This window comes from Dama dama, chromosome 11, assembly GCF_033118175.1.
Source record: "Dama dama isolate Ldn47 chromosome 11, ASM3311817v1, whole genome shotgun sequence".
NCBI lineage: Eukaryota > Metazoa > Chordata > Mammalia > Artiodactyla > Cervidae > Dama > Dama dama.
Window position 1 is genome coordinate 77,802,376 of NC_083691.1, and position 21,049 is coordinate 77,823,424.

General features: G+C 35.8%; 1 protein-coding gene across 3 annotated transcripts in view; it reads left to right on the forward strand.

Annotated features, from left to right (window-relative positions):
* Positions 1 to 21,049, forward strand: part of THADA (THADA armadillo repeat containing) — a 327,677-nt gene that overhangs the window by 76,196 nt on the left and 230,432 nt on the right. For all 3 annotated transcript variants that reach the window (XM_061155511.1, XM_061155510.1, XM_061155509.1), the window contains 3 exons: positions 2,683 to 2,815; positions 5,344 to 5,457; positions 10,493 to 10,615. In XM_061155511.1, coding sequence (XP_061011494.1) covers positions 2,683 to 2,815; positions 5,344 to 5,457; positions 10,493 to 10,615 — 370 coding nt within the window. The remainder of the gene's footprint in view (positions 1 to 2,682; positions 2,816 to 5,343; positions 5,458 to 10,492; positions 10,616 to 21,049) is intronic.

Below are 21,049 nucleotides of genomic sequence, written 5' to 3' on the forward strand. Positions count from 1 at the left end.
GGCCCCGGAGAACCTCATTGACAGCGTTGAGGAGGGGGCATTTCTGAACTAGTATTTGTTGTGCTAGTATTTCAGTGCCCTTGATAGAAAAATAAGGAAATAGGAAAATACCCCTCATTTCCTGCAGTTCCTTTTCCCCCTTGTGTTTTTCTTACTTTAGTGAATTCCTACAGGAATACTTAACCTTCGTCTGAAGCTTTATCTGTAAGCCAGTCCTACACTGCCAGTGGTCTTGTGGTGGGGAAGAAAATACGGGCCAATGAAATCCACAGAGAACCTTAGATCAAGTAGTCTTTCCTTTTTTCATCTCTGTGACCCCAGCTTTTAATCTTGGCTGGTAAGATCACAAAAAGATGTCTTTACTTTCTTTTTTCTTTCTTTTTTTTTCCTCCTCTGCTCACCCATTGTGTGTAAGTTAACCCAAATATACTTAAAAGACAATGAAGAATGAGCCAAAAAAGGCAGTAAGCCATAACTGGATCATTAGCACTTAAATTTAACAGCTCCTAGGGATTTGGGTTTCATCTTTTGACTGGGCAACTGTGTGAGGATTATACCAAGTTGGCAATGTTAGTAGTAAACTAAAGATATTTTTCTGTGAAACAGATGTTTTGATCATAATTTGTAAAAGATATTAATACAAACCCAGTTATCAGAAAGTAACTTCTGTAATGTAAGTAATGTGTGGATTATTTTTATTAGTAAAAATCCAAACATATAAATGTATTTCTTATGAAAATTTCCAAACATATAAATTATAAACATATAAAACATTAAAATTTCAAACATATATACACACATATGTGTCTGTGTATATATATATATATATATATATATATATATAGAGAGAGAGAGAGAGAGAGAGAGAGAGAGAGAGAGAAAGGATAATGTAATGAAACACCTTTATCCATCATCCAGATTTAACAGTTACCAGAGTTTTGTTTTACATGCTTCATCTATCCCTCTCATTGTCCTTGGCTAAAGTTTTACAAAGTATATCCCTAAAATGTTATTTTTACTCCTATGCACTTTAGTATGCATCTCTAAAAAATACAGACACTTTCTTCCACATTCACAGTGCCATTGGCACTTCCTATAAATAATTCCTTGGGATCATATAATATTTAATATATACATAACTATCTGTATTATTTGAAAGTATCCCTTTTTTTATTTGTTTTTTTCAAGTTGGAACCTAAACAAGGTTCCTACTTTGAGTTTGGTTGTTCTGCCTTTGAATCTCTTCTAATCTTGTGATTTAGACTGTTGATGGCTGGTTTTTGTGGCTGAGGGAGCCAAGTGGGAAGAAACAGGAATGAGGTAACGGATTTTAAGCCAGGCTAAAAGGAAAAACCTTTAAAAATCACAGAGCCTGCTGGGAATAGGGAGATTTGGTTGTAACATCTGTGGCTGAAATAATGTTTTTCAGGCCCATGTGAAACTTTAAAAAATGCCTCCTTTCAAAGCAGTTGTATTTATGTATATTTTGTTCTATGCAAGACATAACTAAATTTGAGTTGCTATTTGGAAGGTTAGAAACTGAAGTTGTCAGTCTTAAACCAAACTAAAATAACGAGAAAAAGTCCCCACCAGAGACTAACCCAACATTGTATATCACTATATTTCAATTAAAAAAAAAAAGCACACAAAAAACCACATATTTCTAAGAGCTCTAATTCTCTTTACAAATTAGAAATCAGTTACCTTTCTACAGATTGTCTTCTTCAATTCAAAAAAGAGAAGAGTATTTTTCCTTTGGACTTTATCTCTTTATTTTTGTATTAATTTTTAAAAAATCCAATTATGATCCTCCTAAGATAATTGTCTATCTACCATTAAATATGCTGTTTCTTAGGATAATGTTATATAATTGCATATTAGGGCATAGCCTGGTGGAGGAAATGGCAACCCACTCCAATATTCTTGCCTGAAGTATTCTATGGACAGAGAAGCCTGGCGGGCTAAAGTCCATGGGGTCACAAGAGTTACAAGGGGTCACATGGGGTCACAAGACTTAGTGACTAAACCACCACCACATTAGGGCATACGTTGAGAAAAAACTTGCATTCTAAAATAACAGTTAACATAGTAGAGCAGAATCTCACTAAGAGTAATGTCCAGATAACTTCACAATGTTTAAGACTCTTTCCAAACAACTTTCTTTATTAATTCTACGTAGGATCTGGATGAAAATTTAATTTGTAATAGACTACACTTGGAGAAACCAAAGAGTGATTTACTAAAATATAGTTTCAAAAATATGTTTTATTTGAATATGTATGGTTTCTATAACTGCAGACTATGAACTATAATAAACTATAAGGTTATGTTCTCCTCATTGGAAATCTTGAGTTTTGCAATATAGAACATTGGTGAGTCCTTGGCTAACCTTCAGAACATTTTGGATGTGGGTTCAAGCTTAGATATTAAAGCTCATTTGCAGATAAGACACATGCTGTGTGTGTTTTTGTAAGAAATAGAACCTGTCACAGCTTCAAACCCTAAGACCCATCATAAAAAAGAAAGTAGGTGAAAAGTAGAAAGTGAGACACTTTTAATTTCCCTCGTTCCGAATGCCAGGATTTTGTTCTTTCCTGACAGTGTTAATGTGTGTCAATAGTTTGTGCTTTTACCTTTCGGTACCTGATAATTCCAAATGTTTGCTTTACATATGCCTTTTAGGTGCCCTAATGTGAGTCTGCAAAAGCTACCGGAAGAGTGGTTATTGAATGTTTTAGAGGAAATTAAATGCTGTGATCCTTCGTCTAAACTCTGTGCTACAAGACGCAGTGCTGGAATTCCTTTCTACATACAGGTATTATGCTCACCTGCAGGATCATAGCTGGGGGTTTTGTTTGTTTTTGGTTTTTTGATAATAACCCCCCCTGACGCATGAGTGATCGTATTGCATAAGGGACATTTCTGTCTTTTCTATAGTTCATCTCACAAATACTTTATTATAATGTGTGGCTGTTGTGTTCCTATGACAGATCTCTTCTTGGAACAAACCCTCTAAGAGGTCAGTCTTATAACATGAACAGAGAGTGGTAGAGATTTCCGCCTGTGTGTGAAGTACGAAGACATCACTGTGGTGCATTCATTCCTCACTTCCAGGAAGTGCACATGCTACCTTTTTTTCAATTAGAAAAAGTATTCTTCCTCTCTTTTCAAAGACTCTGTAGGCAACCAGTGTTAAAAGTTTCTTTTGAATCCTTGCACAAAATATCCATGCATAAAATAATCCTAATCCTAATAGTAGCTTTTGTAAGTGGTTATTTCACAAATGTTATCTCATGTAATCCTTTCTCAAGCCCTACAAGATAGATCCTATTATCACTCATATATTGGGCCATAGAAAAGTTAGGTAAATGACTTGCCAGTGGCCATACGGATAGTAAAAGCAGAACTAAGACTTGAGCTGAGCCCAGGCACCCTGCCTCCTGAACACCTGTTTTTTGAGAGAGTGTGTGTACATGCATTTTCTTTTTTATCACCAATGAAAGCATACTCCACACATTGTTTTGCCTCTTGCTTTTTTTTACTTAACATTATACCTTAAAGATTGCTCCATATCAGCATGCTCAGATATTGCTAATTGATAGGAAAATATTTCCACAGTGTTGAAATTAAGAGGCCATCATCTTTATGAATCCAAAGAATAAAAACTAAGTCCTCACAATACTAAATCAGACCCGACCTGCAAGATCTTTCTTTAATATTCAGGAAGATAAAATCTAGGAATAGGTTTTAAAAAAAAGAAAATGAAAATAAGTGAAATGAAGTCTGTTTTTCAGTGCCCCGGTATTTTTTCCTTCCCTTTGTTATTCCTCCCCCAAATTCCCAGAGTCATGATTTGTTGATGACAGTGGGTACCAGTTGGAAAGGTTGGTTTGACACACAGATCACCAAGGTGGTAGATTTTAGTGATCTTCAGAAATCAACTCACTCTGACCTGGTGTGTTTTGCCTCTTATGTCTGTCTGAGAACAAGTGTTAAGGCAGCAGCAAGGTTCGGTTGCACATTTGTGCTGTGTGCTTCTTTCTTGGTTCCCAACTAATATCACATATTGGTGATAATGATACAGCGATCAGGACTGCACTTTCTTAGCTCAGCCTTGAGAAGAATGTCATAACTACACACAGCTCTTGGGGGAAAAAAAAACAACCAAAAAAGCTATGTTTCCCAGGAGACACATCAGTAATCACATATGGCTTTCTTATTTATTTTAGTTGAATAAAATCTAAATTAATAGAAAAATCTGCTCAGGAAAGTCCCCTTTTCCCTAGTGTAACTTTACCAATAAAGTGATACTCTTGTTCTAGTGGAAAGCTTTGCTCGGTGTTAGCTGTGAAGAAAAACTGCCTACTTAGTTTATGAGCTTACCTTTGGTGTAGATATATATAAAATTTTTTTCAATGGTCAAAAGCTAGTTTATGTATTTTCTGAGCATCAATATATTATGAGAAGTTTCTTTTTTAAACCTGTTTTGCCTATGTATTTTTACTTTGCTCCTTATGGGTTATAAATGCTTCAGAAGAAGCTGAAGGACTTGAAGCTTTCACTCTTGGCACCCAGTAGCTACATATATATGAAATATTCTGGCTACTCACAGTCCTACACAGCCACTAACCTATTTTCTGTCTCTGTATAAATGGAATCATATAATATGTGGTGTTTGTGTTTGTCCTCTTTCACTTAGCATCATGTTTCAAGGTTCATCCATATTGTAGCATGTGTAAGTACTTCTTTTTATTGCCTCAGGTGGTTTGATACTACTATTTTTATGTTTATCAAAATGTTAGAAAGTAAGCAACTCTTGAACATTCAAATATAGGACCTCTTTGAAGTTCGTAGTATTTCCTTTTGTCCCATGGAGTTTCCAGTGCTACAGTTTGAGAGTTCTCCAGTCTCCAGTCCTCTTATGAAGAATTGAATAACTGATATATCTCCAGGGAGTTTCCACATCCTTACAAGAAATTTAATCCAGAGGTTTTTTGTTTTTCAAGTAAAGGGAAGTTTCTTGTTGGATAATTAAAACTTTTTGTATCTGAGACCTGCCACCCAGTTATGGTCCTAGAAGAGTTGTCAACAGGAGCTGTTTGCAACCTCTTAGTATTACATAATTGACACGCCAAACCTGGCGGTAACCGTAGAGATTCTGTAATATCACCACCTGATTTTACAGGTGAAGTATCTGAGGAATGGAGAGGTTAAGCTGCTTGCTCAAGGTCACACAGCTTAATTAACTTGCTTAACACCACATTGGGGAATCCATTCTGGGGACTAGCAAGCAGGTGTATATAAAATAATAGTCCTGATAATTTCTTTCTTGTTTTTCCATAGGCATTGTTGGCATCTGAACCTAAGAAAGGCAAAACGGATTTGTTGAAAATAACAATGAAAGAGTTAATCTCTTTGGCTGGACCTACAGATGACTCACAAAGCACAGTCCCCAAGGTAATAATGGAAATACACAAACTCTGCTAGGAAGTCAGAGTCAGTGGTTTTAACTCTTTGCTGTACTTAAAGAGAAAATTTAAAAAATCTGTCAAAGATACAGAGCTCTTGAAGATAAGACAGACATTTAAAGCTTATTCGGAGAGGATTGCTTTTGGTTTGATTCTTCTAGTCCACAGAATAAGCCATTGCTTTAGTTGGTATAGATTAACCAAGATGGTCTGATTTTTAACTCTAGTGAAAACATTCGATTTAGACACGGTATTTTACAATATTACAATTGTATCTAAAAATTAAAAAATGAATGTGCTGTCACTTTCAGATATTGTGTGTGCTGCTTTGAGTTGATATATATTTTAAAATTTAGCAGTTGGGTCTTCCCCTAAAATGTAGTGTCTGGCTTTTGGTATATTCACATTTTAATTTTAGCTAATTCTTAGTCCTTTTTTGTCACTGCTAACGTTTGATTAAGTATATACTTATTTGTGTGCATGAAGTTGGTTTAAGTGTTCCTCACAGTTCCGCCCCACTCCATGGTAGTACACACCTGTCGGATACATCTTGTCTAGGCTTTCTCAGCCAATGCCTCGTAGTAGGATGTTCCTGCCCACCCGGTGGAGGCCCACGTTAGGTAGAGAAGAGACTGACAGCTGAAGTTTACGGTCATATACAATAAGGACATATGGTTTTATGTCAGAGCCTGTGGGCGGTATTAGGGAAGCCCATGGGCCAGAATGTGGACCAGTGGGAAAGGATAGAGTTTATTAACACATATCACATAGTGGCCTGTGACTGTATGATGTAAAAATTCTTTAAAAGTTTTAAATAAAAAGTTACAGATCATCTTTCAGAAATGATCTGAAATCATTTTAAGATTTTTTTTCCCCCCAAAATGTGAAAAATATAACTGGTTCCACTTTTTAGACTATCACTTAGAAAAATACTATTGTTTAATAAGAACATCTGAAAATAGTGGAATTTGATTTTCAAGAGTGCTTTGAATTATTACCTTACTCGGCTTCAAAGTCATCGATTGTCATTAGTGATCATTTTTATTAAATCAGTAAAAATTTAATATTTCATCTCTGACCAGTCTTCTAGGTGTTAGATGATTTGCTTTGCTGCTACTCTCCCATGGTTTATTTCTGAAATATTTCAGCACATAAAAGTGTATGGTGACTAAACAACATCCATAAAACCAATTCCAAGTTTAAGAAGTAAAACATTACAGATTGAATACACTCTAGGTGCCTCCATATTCTATTTCCCTTTTTTCCTTCTCAGCTATAAATCACTAAATGAAAAATTTCATGCATGTTTTTCATTCTTTAAGAACTTTTTTCTCTTTGAATATGAATTGTGTTATCTGCACGTTGTTTTAGTTTGGGATTTTTTCCAATCAACAGTTTTTAAGGTTAGTGAGCTCCAAGTTCATTTTAATTTCTGAGCAGAGTTTTACTGTATATAAATGTTTTCTTTTCTGCTTGGTATGAAATTATTGTGTTCCCCAGTTTTATTTGTATTTCTTTGATAACTGGTAGCTTTAACATCTCTCCATATATTTATTAGTCTTTTGGATAACCTCTGTGAATTGCCTTTTTGAAGACTTTGCCTACCTTTAATTAGGTTGTCTTTCTCTGGTAGGAGTTGGGTTTTTTGTTATTGTTTTAAAATTATTTTCCTGATTTTTTTTTCCTTTTTGGTTATTTGAATTACATGTCTTCTCTCAGTCTATTGCTTCTTTTCACTTTGCTTATTATTCTGTTATTGCCCAGAAGTTTTAAATTTTAATAAAATGGAATATATCAGCCTTCGTGGTTTGTGTGTTTGGATATTGTTTGAGAAAGCCTTCCATAACCAAGTCAGAAAGATATTCCATATTTTCTTTATATAATACATCCTTTTCTCTTGTACTGTTGTACTAACACCATTTTTCTCATATACTATTTCTGTCGATATATGTGTCTGTTTCTGTGCTCTATTACGTTAGTCTGTCCCTAAATCACTATTTTATTTACTGTATTTTTTAAAATAAGTTTCAATATCTGATAGAATGAATCTCCTCCCCGCCCCCCCCCCCCGCTTTGGAATTACCTTGGCAGTACTTGTCCCATTGCTCTGCCATAAAAGTTTTAGAATCAGTTTGTTAAGTTCACCCAGAAAGCCCTTTTGAATTATGGTTGGAATTTAAATTTATTATTTGGGAAAAAAGACTTCTTTTTTTGATTCAGTTCATGCACATGGCTTTATATCTCCATTTATTCAGATCTTTCTTAATGTTTTTCATTACATTAAAAAATAATTTTCCATAAAAATCTTACAGGTCTTTTGTGAAATGTTCAGTCACCTACCTAAATTGCTGTAATACAGCTAATGATTTATCTGTAAATTCCATGAATTTTCTTTATAGATAATCATATCCTTCATAAGTAATGTTAACTTTGCTTTACTTTCCTGATTCTTTAAAAAAATTTTCTTAATCTGCTGGGTGGCACTTGTAGTAATAGTTTTGTATAGAAATAGAGATAGCCAGCACTTTGTGTTGTTTCTGATATTTGCTGTAGGTTTCCTCTTTTCAAGGAAATTAGATTTTATTGAATGCTTTTAAGCATTTTTGAGATAAATGTTTTCTTCTAGAATTTGCAAGTATCATGAATTATGTTGACTTTTTAAGATAATATGACCTTTGAAATAAGACAATGAACTAACTTTGAAATGATAAATTTTTTTACATGTTGCTAGATTCACTTAAAAATTTGAAAAAAAATTTATTTCACATATTTTCACTGGATTTGAAACTGATATTAACCTGTACTTTTCCTTTTTCATGCTGTATCTGTCCTTTTTTTTTATGTGAAAGTTTTTTGTTGAATTATACTAAACATACAGAGATGTGTACAAATAGTGTTTGCCTCCACAAAGTTTCACACAGTGAACACACTTCAGCAAGAAGTGAAATATTTTAGCACTTTAAAGCCCACTCATACTGCCTTCTAGTCAACACCTTTCCCCCAAGTATAACCACTTGCTTAGTTTTAACACCTTAGGTTTACCTGTTTTTTTAAAAAATTTCTTATGAATGTAGCCATACATTCTATACTCTTTTGATAGGATTTCTTTTGACAGACATTTTGTTTATGATATCATATATGCTGTGAATTATTCATTTTCATTGGTATGTAATAGTATATAATTTGAACTTCCCTGGTGGCTCAGTTGGTAAAGAATCTGCCTGCAATGCAGGAGACCCAGGTTTGATCCCTGGGTTGAGAAGATCCCCTGGAGAAGGAAATGGCAACCCACTCCAGTATTCTTGCCTGAAGAATTCTGTGGACAGAGGAGCCTGGCAGGCTACAGTCCATGGGGTGACAAAGAATCAGACACGGCTGAGAGACTAACACTTTCACTTTTCAGTATATAATTTGTTTATCCATTCTGTTGTGAGCATTTGGATAGTTTTAAATTTGAGGTAATTAAGAACACTGCTTTTAAGAACTTTCTTTTACATGCTTAATGGTGAACATATATGTACATTTCCTTGGAGTAGATACTTAGGAGTGGTTATTGGGTATGTATATGTTGAGCCTTTAATAGATATCATTTCTCAAAGTAGTTGTCCCTACTTTTTTTTTTTTTTTTAAAGTCCATATCTTATTTTGATAGCCAGGCTGTACTGGACTGATGAAACAAACTTGGGCATTTCTCTTAATGGTTTAAGTAAGACTGGAATTATCCATTCTTTGAATATTTGGTAGAATTCATCCATAAAATCATGTGGGTCTTTTGTGTGTATGAATGTGTGTGTTGTTTTGTTGGGTTTGGTGTCTTGCTTTCGTTTTGGTCTATGCGTGAGATTTTTAACTATTGATTTTCTTTATATAATGGTAGTATCTCTATAGCTTTTCTGTTTCTCCTTGAATTTGGCTTGATTAGTTCTGCTTTCTAGGAAATTGTCCAATTTGCCCTACATTTTTCTGACTAGGAAACTAGTCAGTTTATAACTGATGTGCCTTTGTAACTCTGATGTACATTTTGTTTTTTTAACTCTGATGTACCTTTAGTCACGTCCTCCTTAGTATTCATGACATTGTTTATTTTCTTCTCTCTCTTCTTGGTTAGTCTCATGATTTGTTTCTATTTCAAAGAATCATCTTTTGGTTTTGTTAATGCTCACAGTTAAGTCATTGATTTTAAAATTCTCGAATCTTTTAAATTTTCTTTTTCTATTTTGAGTTTATTGTCCTTTCTCTGTTGTCTTAATCGGACATATTTTCCAATTTTTAAAAATGATAGCTAATCTACAATGTTTTATTAATTTCTGCTGTACAGCAAGGTGATTCAGTTTTATATGTATATATAGTTTTTTTATTTTCTTTTCTATTATGGTTTATCACAGGATATTGAATATAGTTTCCTGTGCTATGCAGTAGGACCTTGTTTTTATCCTTTCTATAAATAATAGTTTTTTTTGTTAAATAGATGCATTTAAGGTATATGTGTCTTTTAGATTCCACTTAAATGCATCACACAAGTGTCAATGTGTAGCATCTTTATTATTGTCCACCTCTAAATATTTGTTTTCTTTGACCAGTGCTTTAAAATGTGTCAGTTTTTAAAGAATGTAAGGGAACTGATTCCTAACTTAATTCCACTATGATCAGAGCATAATCTGTAGAAAATTTATTTTTTTAGTGTTTGTTGAGGCTTTATTTGTGGTAGATTTGAGATCATTTTAAAAATAAATGTTTCATGTGTGCTTGAAGAGAATGTATTGCCTCTATTTCCTAGGTATAGGATTTTACATAGGTCCATTGGATTCAGCTTTTGTATTGCATTGTTCAAATCTTGCTAACTTAAAAAATTGATTGATGAATTATTAGGTATGTTTTATTAAAAATCAATTTTATTTGTGAATTATTCATTTCTTCCTGTAATTTGATAAGTTTTTTGTTGGGAGGTTATGCTACTGGATATATACAGATCTGAAATTACCGTGGTCTTCAGCCTACAACTAATTTTGAACTTTTTATTCTAGGTTCATGCTTTAAATATCCTTAGAGCCTTGTTCAGAGATACACGTCTGGGAGAAATTATTATCCCTTATGTTGCTGATGGAACTAAGGCAGCGATTCTGGGCTTTACATCCCCAGTCTGGGCAGTAAGTGCATTTGCCATTTATTTTCATTGACTTAATCATACTTATGAGTAGATTTTAATAAACTAACCTTTCACTGAATGATAAAAAATATGTACTGCATTTTGTTAAGGAGTTACTCCAAGGGATGAATCCTTGGATCAAGCTACATTTTGACCCTTGGTATTTTACAGTTACATTCTATCTCCTCTATTGGCTGATTAGCCATGCTCTTTGTTTTATTATTTTAGTGTTTGCTTTAGAGTTTATAGTATTAATATATATCTTCAACATCATAGTCTATCCTCAAGTAATATTTTACCATTTCCTTTAAAGTTTAACTTAGCAATATGTACTCCCATTTCTCTCCTCCCAATCTTTGTGCTCTTATGATAGATTTTGCTTTTATGTATATTGTAAATTCACACTACATTGTTATTATTTTTGTTTATACTGTCAGTTGTCTTTTTTAAAAAAACTAAAACCATTTTTAACTATACATTTCAGTGGTATTACTTACATTCACAGTGTTGCTCAGTCATTACCACTCTCCATTTTCAGAGCTTTTTCATCATTCCAGACAGAAGCTCTGTATCCATTGGATAATAACTCCCCTCCAACCTCTTCCCCCCAACCCCTGGTAGTCTCTGTTCTACTTTTTGTCTCTGTGAATTTGCCTATTCTAGGTACCTTATGTAAGTAGAATCATATAATATTTGTCCTTTGTGTCTGGATTGTTTCATTTAGTATGGTGTTTTCAGGGTTCATCCATGTTGTAGCATGTATCATAATTTCATTCTTTTTTAAGGCTGAATGAAGTACCATTGTGTGGATATATGACATTTTGTTTATTCATTCACCTGTTGATGAATACTTAAACTGTTTGTCTTTGGCTGTTGTGAATAATGTTGTAGTGAGCTTGTATACTTGTATTGGCATACAAGTACCTGTTTTGAGTCCCTGCTTTCAAGTCATTTGTATATATCATATAATAATTCTGTGTCTAATTTTTTGAGGAACTGTGTTCCACAATGGCAGCACTGTTTTATGTTCCCATCAACGGTTCACAAGAGTTTCAGTTTCTTCACATCCTCATCAGCACTTGTTATTTTCTGTTTTTTTGGTAATGGACATCTTAACAAGTATGAAGTGAAATCTCGTTTGATGTTTTGATTTCCACTTGATATTGAGCTGGAAGCAGAACAATTCTTAGTATCTGAATGTGTCTTTCTTTTGGATGTTGTAGGCCTTGGGTATCAGTGTGTTGAGTGGATGCTGGAAATACACTCTATCAAAAGGTGAAAAAAACAATCACAAAAGATTAAAATGGAGGTTAAATGTTGAGTCACTTATTTTGTTTTGTTTTCTGCAATATATCCAAAAACTTTTTGATTGAGAATTATAAGATTGTTGGCAATACCTAATACAATTGTTGGATTTAAGAAAGTAAACTTTCACTTTTTTTTTTAAAATGTGCCTGGAGAAAACATGATTTTATTGTTTTCCTGCATCATTGTGCCTTGTGGAATAAAGGACACTAACCTGTGGTTTGTGGGCACTTGGCTGTGTCATTAGAAAAAGAAAAGAAAAGATTGGTAAAGGGAGAGGAGAGAAGAAGCTAGCTCTGCAGAACAAGAGAATTTACTAGAAAGGCAGACTTCCCAATCAGTGAGCTGCACAAACCAAACTCTCTGATGAGCCTCTACTTGAGACTCAGTATATTGCAATGTAGCCCAGGGCACAGACTCCCAGTGCAAAGAGGAATCCTCAAGGTTGCCAGCTGTTGCCTGGAAAACTGTACGTCTTCCTGTAAGAAAGGTAAATGTCTGAAATCCTGCCTAGGAGCATTGCCTAACTACTCCTGAGGACATGGTGTTTACCTTTTACATTTACAGGAAAACAGAGCAATACCTGTATATGGTCAGGAGAGGTAGGTAGGAATGTGGCTTGACCGTCAGGAAGAGTAGAGATCATAAAACTGATTGCCAGAAATCCCAGTATTGTTTTCTTTACTCCATTCATTCCACAAGAACAGACAAATGTTCTCTGTGAAAGGCCTTCCAGAGAGTGAAACCCAGCGACTTTTCCAACTGGCAAAACTAAATGTATTAGAAATGAATGAATCATTTTTTTGGAAAAGTCTTCTGAAAAGACCTTTTAAACAGTAACACATGTGCACTGCAGAAAGTTAGAAAATAAAAGCATAAAAGGAGAAGTCACCTGTTTACCATACAGATATAATAATTTTTAGTATTCCAATATGTTCTTTTTTTTTTATATGTCTTTTACATGTGTGTAGTACTCACATATACCCTTAATAGCCCGCACAAATATATGTAAGTGCTTATATATAGTTTTATTTGGGAGGAGTCTTCCCTTTTAACACTGGAATCTTTTTGTTTCTATTCAGTTTTTTTGTTTACCAGAAGAAATAAACATCACAGCTATAATGATCCATACTCTGACTTTAATATATTGTTATGTTTCCTTCCTTATAAGAGCCTGATCTAAGGTAACACCAGTACCGTGTGAACATACTCAATGAATGTGAAGAAGTCTTCGTTTTACAAAACAATTCACTGTAGCATTCTGTGTGAAGTTGTTTAAAGAGTGCTTTTTCCTGACGGTGTGTGAAATATGGTTTGATTTAGAGAAATCTTATTTGTACACATCTTCTCAAGAATATATCTTGTTCGTAAAGGTGACTCCATCTGTACTTTTGACTTAATTGTTTTTCCTGGTAGGTTAGATGGGGGAAAAAAAAAAGAATACGTAAAACAAGCTTAATTTTAATTTTGCAGTAAAGGAGCATTTTCTAGGAGGCATTCGTGTATGTATTTGTACAGATTCTTAATCTTTGTATTAAGACCACACAAATCTCTCCATCTTTACCACCTATTAGGCATTTTTAAAATCCAGGGGAAATGTATTATTGCAAAATGTTAAACACAAGAAATACAAGGATAAGTAAGACATAATCATAGTAATGACTGTCTCATTGACTATTGTCCTTGTGCTTGGTAGAATTTACTTTACCACAGTTAATGCTTGGAATAATCCTGCTGCTGCTGCTGCTGCTAAATCGCTTCAGTTGTGTCCGACTCTGTGTGACCCTGTAGACGGCAGCCCACCAGGCTCCGCCGTCCCTGGGATTCTCCAGGCAAGAACACTGAAATGTGTTGCCATTTCCTTCTCTAATGCATGAAAGTGAAAAGTGAAAGTGAAGTCGCTCAGTCGCTCAGTCGTGTCCGACTCTTTGCGACCCCATGGACTGCAGCCTACCAGTCTCCTCCATCCATGGGATTTTCCAGGCAAGAGTACTGGAGTGGGGTGCCATTGCCTTCTCTGATAATCCTGCTAGGTAGATTCTATTATTAGAACCCCTGTTTTACAGATAAGGAAAACAAGTTTCAGAGAGGAGAAGTAACTTTGTCCAAGAATACACAACTATTATTTGTCTGATTCCAGAATCTGTGATATTATTGGGGAACATTTTGCATATTTCAGGAAATGTAGTGAATAAGTACATCTTACTTACCTTGTAGGGTTTTGACCTGTCCCTCAGCAAACAGAGCTGAAGATATAGCCTAGGTGCTAAGTTTTCATTGGATGATACAAACCCAAAGCAGCAGGAATGTTGGGAAGTGAGGTGAGAAAAGACATTAACAAGCAGGCCTTACAGGTTAACTTGGAGGAAAACTGAGCTCGTTGTCTGGTCGTGTGGTGCTGCTTCTAGCCAGGCCATGTGAAACTACGAACTGTGGGAACAGTCCCACCCTCTGACTCTCCTAGTCAAAGTTCACAGCATGGGCAGGTGTTGGCACAATCCTTGGGCAGCTGCTAGAGAAGCCAGATCCAGTGCCACATGATGCAGAGTCTCATCTGAGTCTGCAAAGGGATGAATGAGCCGTAACCACCATCGGTGTCTGAGGTTTGATGCTTGCTGTTGAAAAATCCTGCCTCAGACAGTTTCACAGTAGGGGGATGATGGGATTTGACTGAAGGAGTGAAAAATGGAGTCTTGATTATGAGGTGAGGGGAGGTGGAAGACCACTCAGGAAGATATTGTAATAATTCTGCCAAGTGACGATGGTGGCTCAGAACAGAGAAATATGAGTGAAGGTGGTGGCAAGTGATAATCTTCAACACGTATGTTAGATGGCCCTTGTTTAGTTAAAAGTTAGGTACCAAACGTAATTTTCTAGGTATGTATACCCATGGAAACAGAATTTTCCAGGCAAGTTTTGGAATCGGGGACACTTCTGGGCATTCCCTTTTTTAGGTTCAGATGCCTGATCTTCTTTCCCTGTATCCTCATTGCTGGACAGGGAACTCATCTTTTTAGTTTGCCTGGAAGCTCCGTAGAGGAGGCCACATTAGGGTCCTTCCAAGACACACACCAGGTTTATATTTCTCTCCGGTCCATCTGACTTTGCATCTCTTGGGCCAGCTCTGGTTTACAGTATGCAGTGGGCTTCAGAGGAGAAGGAGCCTTTCAGATCTTCCCAGGAGTGCTGCATGTGCACTCTGTGCCCCTGTTGGCACTGTCGTGAGGTTGCTGCAAGGGTGCCAGGCTGAGAGCTGTGCGGTGCTGAAATCCAGCCATGCTCTGCTTATTACACTACGTGCCGTGGCGTGGAGTTTCATTCACTCACAGGAAGAGTGCTTTTTCCTTAATTCACCCACAGGTGATGTATGGGCTACCGGGCGCTCTGTCTCTTCTTTTCTCCTCTCGTGGGAAAAGTGTCTTGTTAACTTTGGAAGAAAGTCACTCCAAATTTCAGTCAGGGCTAACCCTCACCCAATCATAGGACCAGAAATCCTAGTACAGTTTTCCTAAATTGAAGATGAGGGATTTGAGACTTGAAGTTTTAGATGTTGTTTTCAAGGTCCATGGCTAAGAAGTGATGGAAGGCAAATTAGAATCAAAATCCCATTTAATTTTTTCAGAAAGCATTTCTTTTTAGGATAAGCTGGCACTGTGTGCACTAGACAAAATACTTCATAATTCCACCCTCAAGGCTATGACTGTCCATGAAGAGTGAAGATGTATGGTATGTAAATGATCAGACCACATAGTGATTGCACTTGGTAGGTTCTCCATTCATATTTTTATTTTTATTTATTTATTTTTCTTTTCTTTCTTTCTTTATTTCTTTTTTTCTTTTTTCTTTTTGTTTCTTGTTTTTTTTTTTTTGTCTTTTTTCTATTTCCATTCATATTTTAAAATATTTGTTAAGGCAGCATTCTTATTATATAAGAAATTCATGTTATGTAAGAAAGTACAAATGTATGAGAAAAATGTATAATATAGGGCTTCCCTAGTGACTCAAACAGTAAAGAATCTGCCTGCAATGCAGTAGATCCTGGTTCGATCCCTGGGTTGGGAAGATCCTCTAGAGAAGGGAATGGCTACCCACTTCAGCTACCCACTTCTTTTTTTCTTTTTTCTTTTTGTTTCTTGTTTTGTCTTTTTTCTATTTCCATTCATATTTTAAAGTATTTGTTAAGGCAGCATTCTTATTATATAAGAAATTCATGTTATGTAAGAAAGTACAAATGTATGAGAAAAATGTATAATATAGGGCTTCCCTAGTGACTCAAACAGTAAAGAATCTGCCTGCAATGCAGTAGATCCTGGTTCGATCCCTGGGTTGGGAAGATCCTCTAGAGAAGGGAATGGCTACCCCATTGTCTGGAGAATTCCATGGACAGAGGAACCTGATGGACTACAGTCCATGGGGTTGCAAAGAGTCGGACATGACTGAGTGACTAACACAGATATATATATGTGCACATGCATACATACACATACACACACTCAGAAACACACACACACACACTGCTTTGTGCAACTTTATTTTCATTTACCTCTTCTTCTTCTATATCTTACCTCTATATCTTCTTCTATATCTTACCTCTATATCTTCTATATCTTACAGAAATCTGTATGAAAACTTTTTCATACTAGAAAGGAAAGAAAAAGCATATGTACTCAGGAAAAACTTTGGTAGCAGTTGTCAGTTTGTAGCCAAATACCAAATCTCTATGAGCCGTTATGTTGGGGGTGTGATGGAGAAGGCAGTAAGGGAACAGGTTTTCTGGTATTTTGCTTGTGATGAGGATTGATTATAGCTAGAGTTATTTGGGAACCATTCTGTTCTGTCCATTTCTAACTTTATCTTGACTTACTCTTTTTTGTCATCCCTTTCCTTTAAATTTGCATTCTCCTTGGTCCTTCCTTGCTAATAAGCAGGACTGTTTTCATTGCCATTCCTGCTGTGAGTTTTTTGAAATATACTATCACTGTATATGAACTTTTTCGTTACCCATGTAAAGATTTAAGATCTGTGAATCACATTAGTATTTACTATCAGTGTTTTAGGAGTTGATGATGCAGTTTGTCAGTTAGTCACAAACTTTTTCCAATTGTACTTCTCCTTAGTTCGCCTCCTCATTAGCTATAGAGTGAACAAAGACATGCTACGCTAAAGCCTTTGACTATGTGGGTCACAACAAACTGTGGAAACTTCTTAAAGAGATGGGAGTACCACATCACTTTACCTGTCTCCTGAGAAACCTGTATGCAGGTCAAGAAGCAACAGTTAAAACTGGAAATGGAACAACTAACTTATTCAAAATTGGGAAAGGAGTATGACAAGGCTGTGTATTGTCACCCTGCTTATTTAACTTATATGCAGAGTACATCATGCAAAATGCTGGTCTGAATGAATCACAAGCTGGAATCAAGATTGCTGGGAAAAATATCAACAACCTCATATACAGATGATTCCACTCTAATGGCAGAAAGTCAAGAGGAACTAAAATTCTTGATAAAGGTGAAAGAGGAGCTTGAAAAAGCTGACTTGAAACCCAGCATTTAAAAAACTAAGATCTTGGTATCTGATCCCTTCACTTCTTGGCAAATAAAAGGGGAAAAAGTAGAAGCAGTGACAGATTTTATTTTCTTGGGCTCCAAAATCACTGTGGACCATGGCTGCAGCCATGGAATTAAAAGATGGTTGCTTCTTGGAAGGAAAACTATGACAAACCTAGACAGTGTATTAAAAAGCAGAGACATCACTTTGCTGGCAAAGGCCTGCCTAGTTAAAGCTATGGTTTTTCCCCTAGTCCTGTATGGATATGAGAGTTGTACCATAAGGAAGGCTGAGCACTGAAGAATTGATGCTTTCAAACGGTGATTCTGGAGAAGACTCTTGAGAGTCCTTTGGACTGCAAGAAGATCAAACCTGTCAATCCTAAAGGAAACCAGTCCTGAATATTCATTGGAAGAGCTCAAGCTGAAACTTAATACTTTGGCCATCTGATGTGAAAAGCCAACTCATTGGAAAAGACCCTGATGCTGGGAAAGCTTGAGGGCAAAAGGAGAGGGCAGCAGAGGATGAGATGGTTAGATAGTATCACTGACTCAATGGACAGGAATTTGATCAAACTCCAGGAGATGGTGAAGGACAGGGAAGCCTGGCGTGCTGCAGTCCATGGGGTCGCAAAGAGAGTTGGACACCACTTAGAGACCGAACAACAATGAACAGGGACAGAAAGTATGGGTGAACTATTAGAAAATAAAAAAGGGTACTTGAAACAGATATTCTTAAATTATTAATAGTATCGCACAGAAACAAGGACACTCTTCTATCTTAAGTAACATGTAGTCTTCATGCTGGCTATTTTGGTCTACATTTACAATAACTTTAAAAAATACCATGTTGAATAATGTCTACATTTTTAAAACAGTATATATACTTCAACATATGGAAATCAATTAATATATAAGCTGTATGAATAAAGAATGAAAAACCACATGATCATTTAAGTAGAGGCAAAAAGGTAGTTGACACAATCTAACACTATTTCATGTTAAAAACACTTAATAAACTAGAAATGGAAGGGAACTTTCTCAATCTGATGAAGGCTATCAACGAAAAATCCATAGTTAACAATGTACTTAATGGTAAAAGACTGAAAGCTTTTTACCCTCAGATTTTGAATAGGACGAAGACATCTACTTTTGTCACATCTATTCAACATCGTACTGGAGATTGTAGGTAGGGCGTTTGGGCAAGAAAAAGAAATAAATATCAGCCAGATTGGAAAGAAGATACAAAATTATTTCTAATTTTTGATCACACTTATATATAGAAAATCCTAAGAAGTTCACACCCACACACACACAATTAGGGCTAATAAACAAGTTTAGCAAGGTGGTAGGACACAAAATCGGTGTACAAAAATCAGATGTATTTCTGTACACTACCAATAAATAATCAAAAATGAAGTTAAGAAAACATGTCTATTTATAGTAACATAAAAATAAAATATTTAGGAATAGTGTAACAAAAGAAGTAAAAGATTTGTGCAATGAAACTTACAAACCATTGTTTAAAGAAATTAAAGAAGGCCTTGGTAAACGGGAAGATTTAGCAGCATTCAGGAATACAAGTCAAAGCCATCAGGGAAATACAAGTCAAAACCTTAGTGAACTGTCCATTTCATATCCAGTAGGATAGATATAACTTAAAAGATGGACAGTAGCAGTTGTTGGGGAAGATCTGGAGAACTGGTGGAAATGAAATCCTCTTATACTGCTGGTGAGCGTGTAAATGGCGCTGCCACTGTGGCCGTGTCTCAGAAGGTTCACATAAAGTTACCACGTAGCCCAGCAGGTTCATTTCTTGGTGTAGACCCGAGAAAAGTGAAAACACATTCACACAAAAACTTGTACACGAGTGTTCATAGCACCATTATCCATAATAGATGAAAAGTGGAAACAACCCAGTGTTCATCAAATGATGAGTAGATTTTTTTAATGTGGTATATCCATAAAATGCAATATTATTCAGTCATGAAAAGGAATGACATACTGACAAATGCTACAACAGGGGTGAACCTTGAGAATGAAACCCAGGTATAAAAGGTTGCATGAATGTGAAATGTCCAGAATAGGCAAATCTGTAGAGACAGAAAGTCTTGCCTAGTGCGGGAAGATGGGAAATGACTGTTAATGTATATAGAGTTTCATTTTGGAGTCATGAAAATGTTCTGGAATTAAGTAGTGGTGATCATTTCTACTTTGTGAATATAGTAAAAATTGAAGAGTACCCTTTAAGATGGTGAATTTTATGATATGTGAATTATATCTCAATAAAAGAATAATTAATTTTTTAAATGTCTTATAAGTTTATTGTTGGTCACCTTTGGAAATTACTGTGGCATAACTCATTATTCTGCAAAGTGATAAATTTATGGAAATAATTCTGTATTAGCTGATAACAGAATGACCAAATAGCTCGGGAAAGCTTTTTTTTTTTTTTTTTTTAAATAGTAGTTTTTCTAAAAATCGTAACTAATTAATGGTAGAACACCACTAATTTGCTGTATCTACTGGAAAGATTAAAGATAGTCATTGGCTACTAATGAGGGGACTTGATGGTGAATGGATCAGGATCGTGATTCATCTGATCCGTCTTAACATTACTCAAAGACATTGTGTGTCTCCTGCCTCCAGCCTATTGAATCAAACAAGGGAGTTTTCCTTCTGCAGGTGCTCATTCAATCTGTAAAACAGTCCTCTATAGTTTTGATAAAGTGTGCCTCCTCAGGCTTCCCCTTTCCTCTCCAGGCACTCCTGTTTTAACTTACTGCCTCTGGCAGTCTTTGTCAGAAAGTTTGGTTTAGGGCAAGATGAAGTTTGTGTATTGATTTTTCTTTTCTTTTTATGCTTTTGTGTGATTCTTCAAAAAAAAAAAAATCCAACTTTTTATTTTATATTGGCGTGTAACCTATTAACAATGTTGTGATAGTTTCAGGTGCACAACAGAGCAGCTCAGCCATACATATACAAGTAGCTATTCTCCCCCAAACTCCCTTCCCATAGAGGCTGCAGCAGAACATTGAGCAGAGTTCCCTGTGCTACACAGTAGGTCCTTGTTGGTTGTTAATTTTAAATATAGCAGTGTGTACCTGTCCATCTCAAGGTGATAGGGTCATGGATGACTTTACTAAGTCATCTTCAACCTAAGGACTCTTTGGGAACCAAGTCAATAGACTACGTGAGAGGTGAGACCTGAGCTAGGTCAGAGGGGATGTCAGTAGAGTAACAGGACAGAGTGACTTGTTTGGGGATATCAGGAATTTCATGAATGTTTGTTAACTGTGGAATGGAAGTAAGTGAACTTGTCTAGTTTTAGGGTTTCATTGCAATTAAGGTATGAATTGTGCCAATGTATCTGTGGTCCATTTCAAGAGTTACCACACATAAATTGAGTCAGTCATGTGCTTCTGGAGGAGAGGTTACACACTGGTGGCTGATACGTCAAATCTGGCCCACAACTGTGTTTTATTTGGCTCCCACAATATGGTGTTTTTTTTTTTTTTCTTTAATTTGTTGCCAACATTTCAAAATAGAATTCACATAAAACTTAGGGTTTCTGGCTTCTG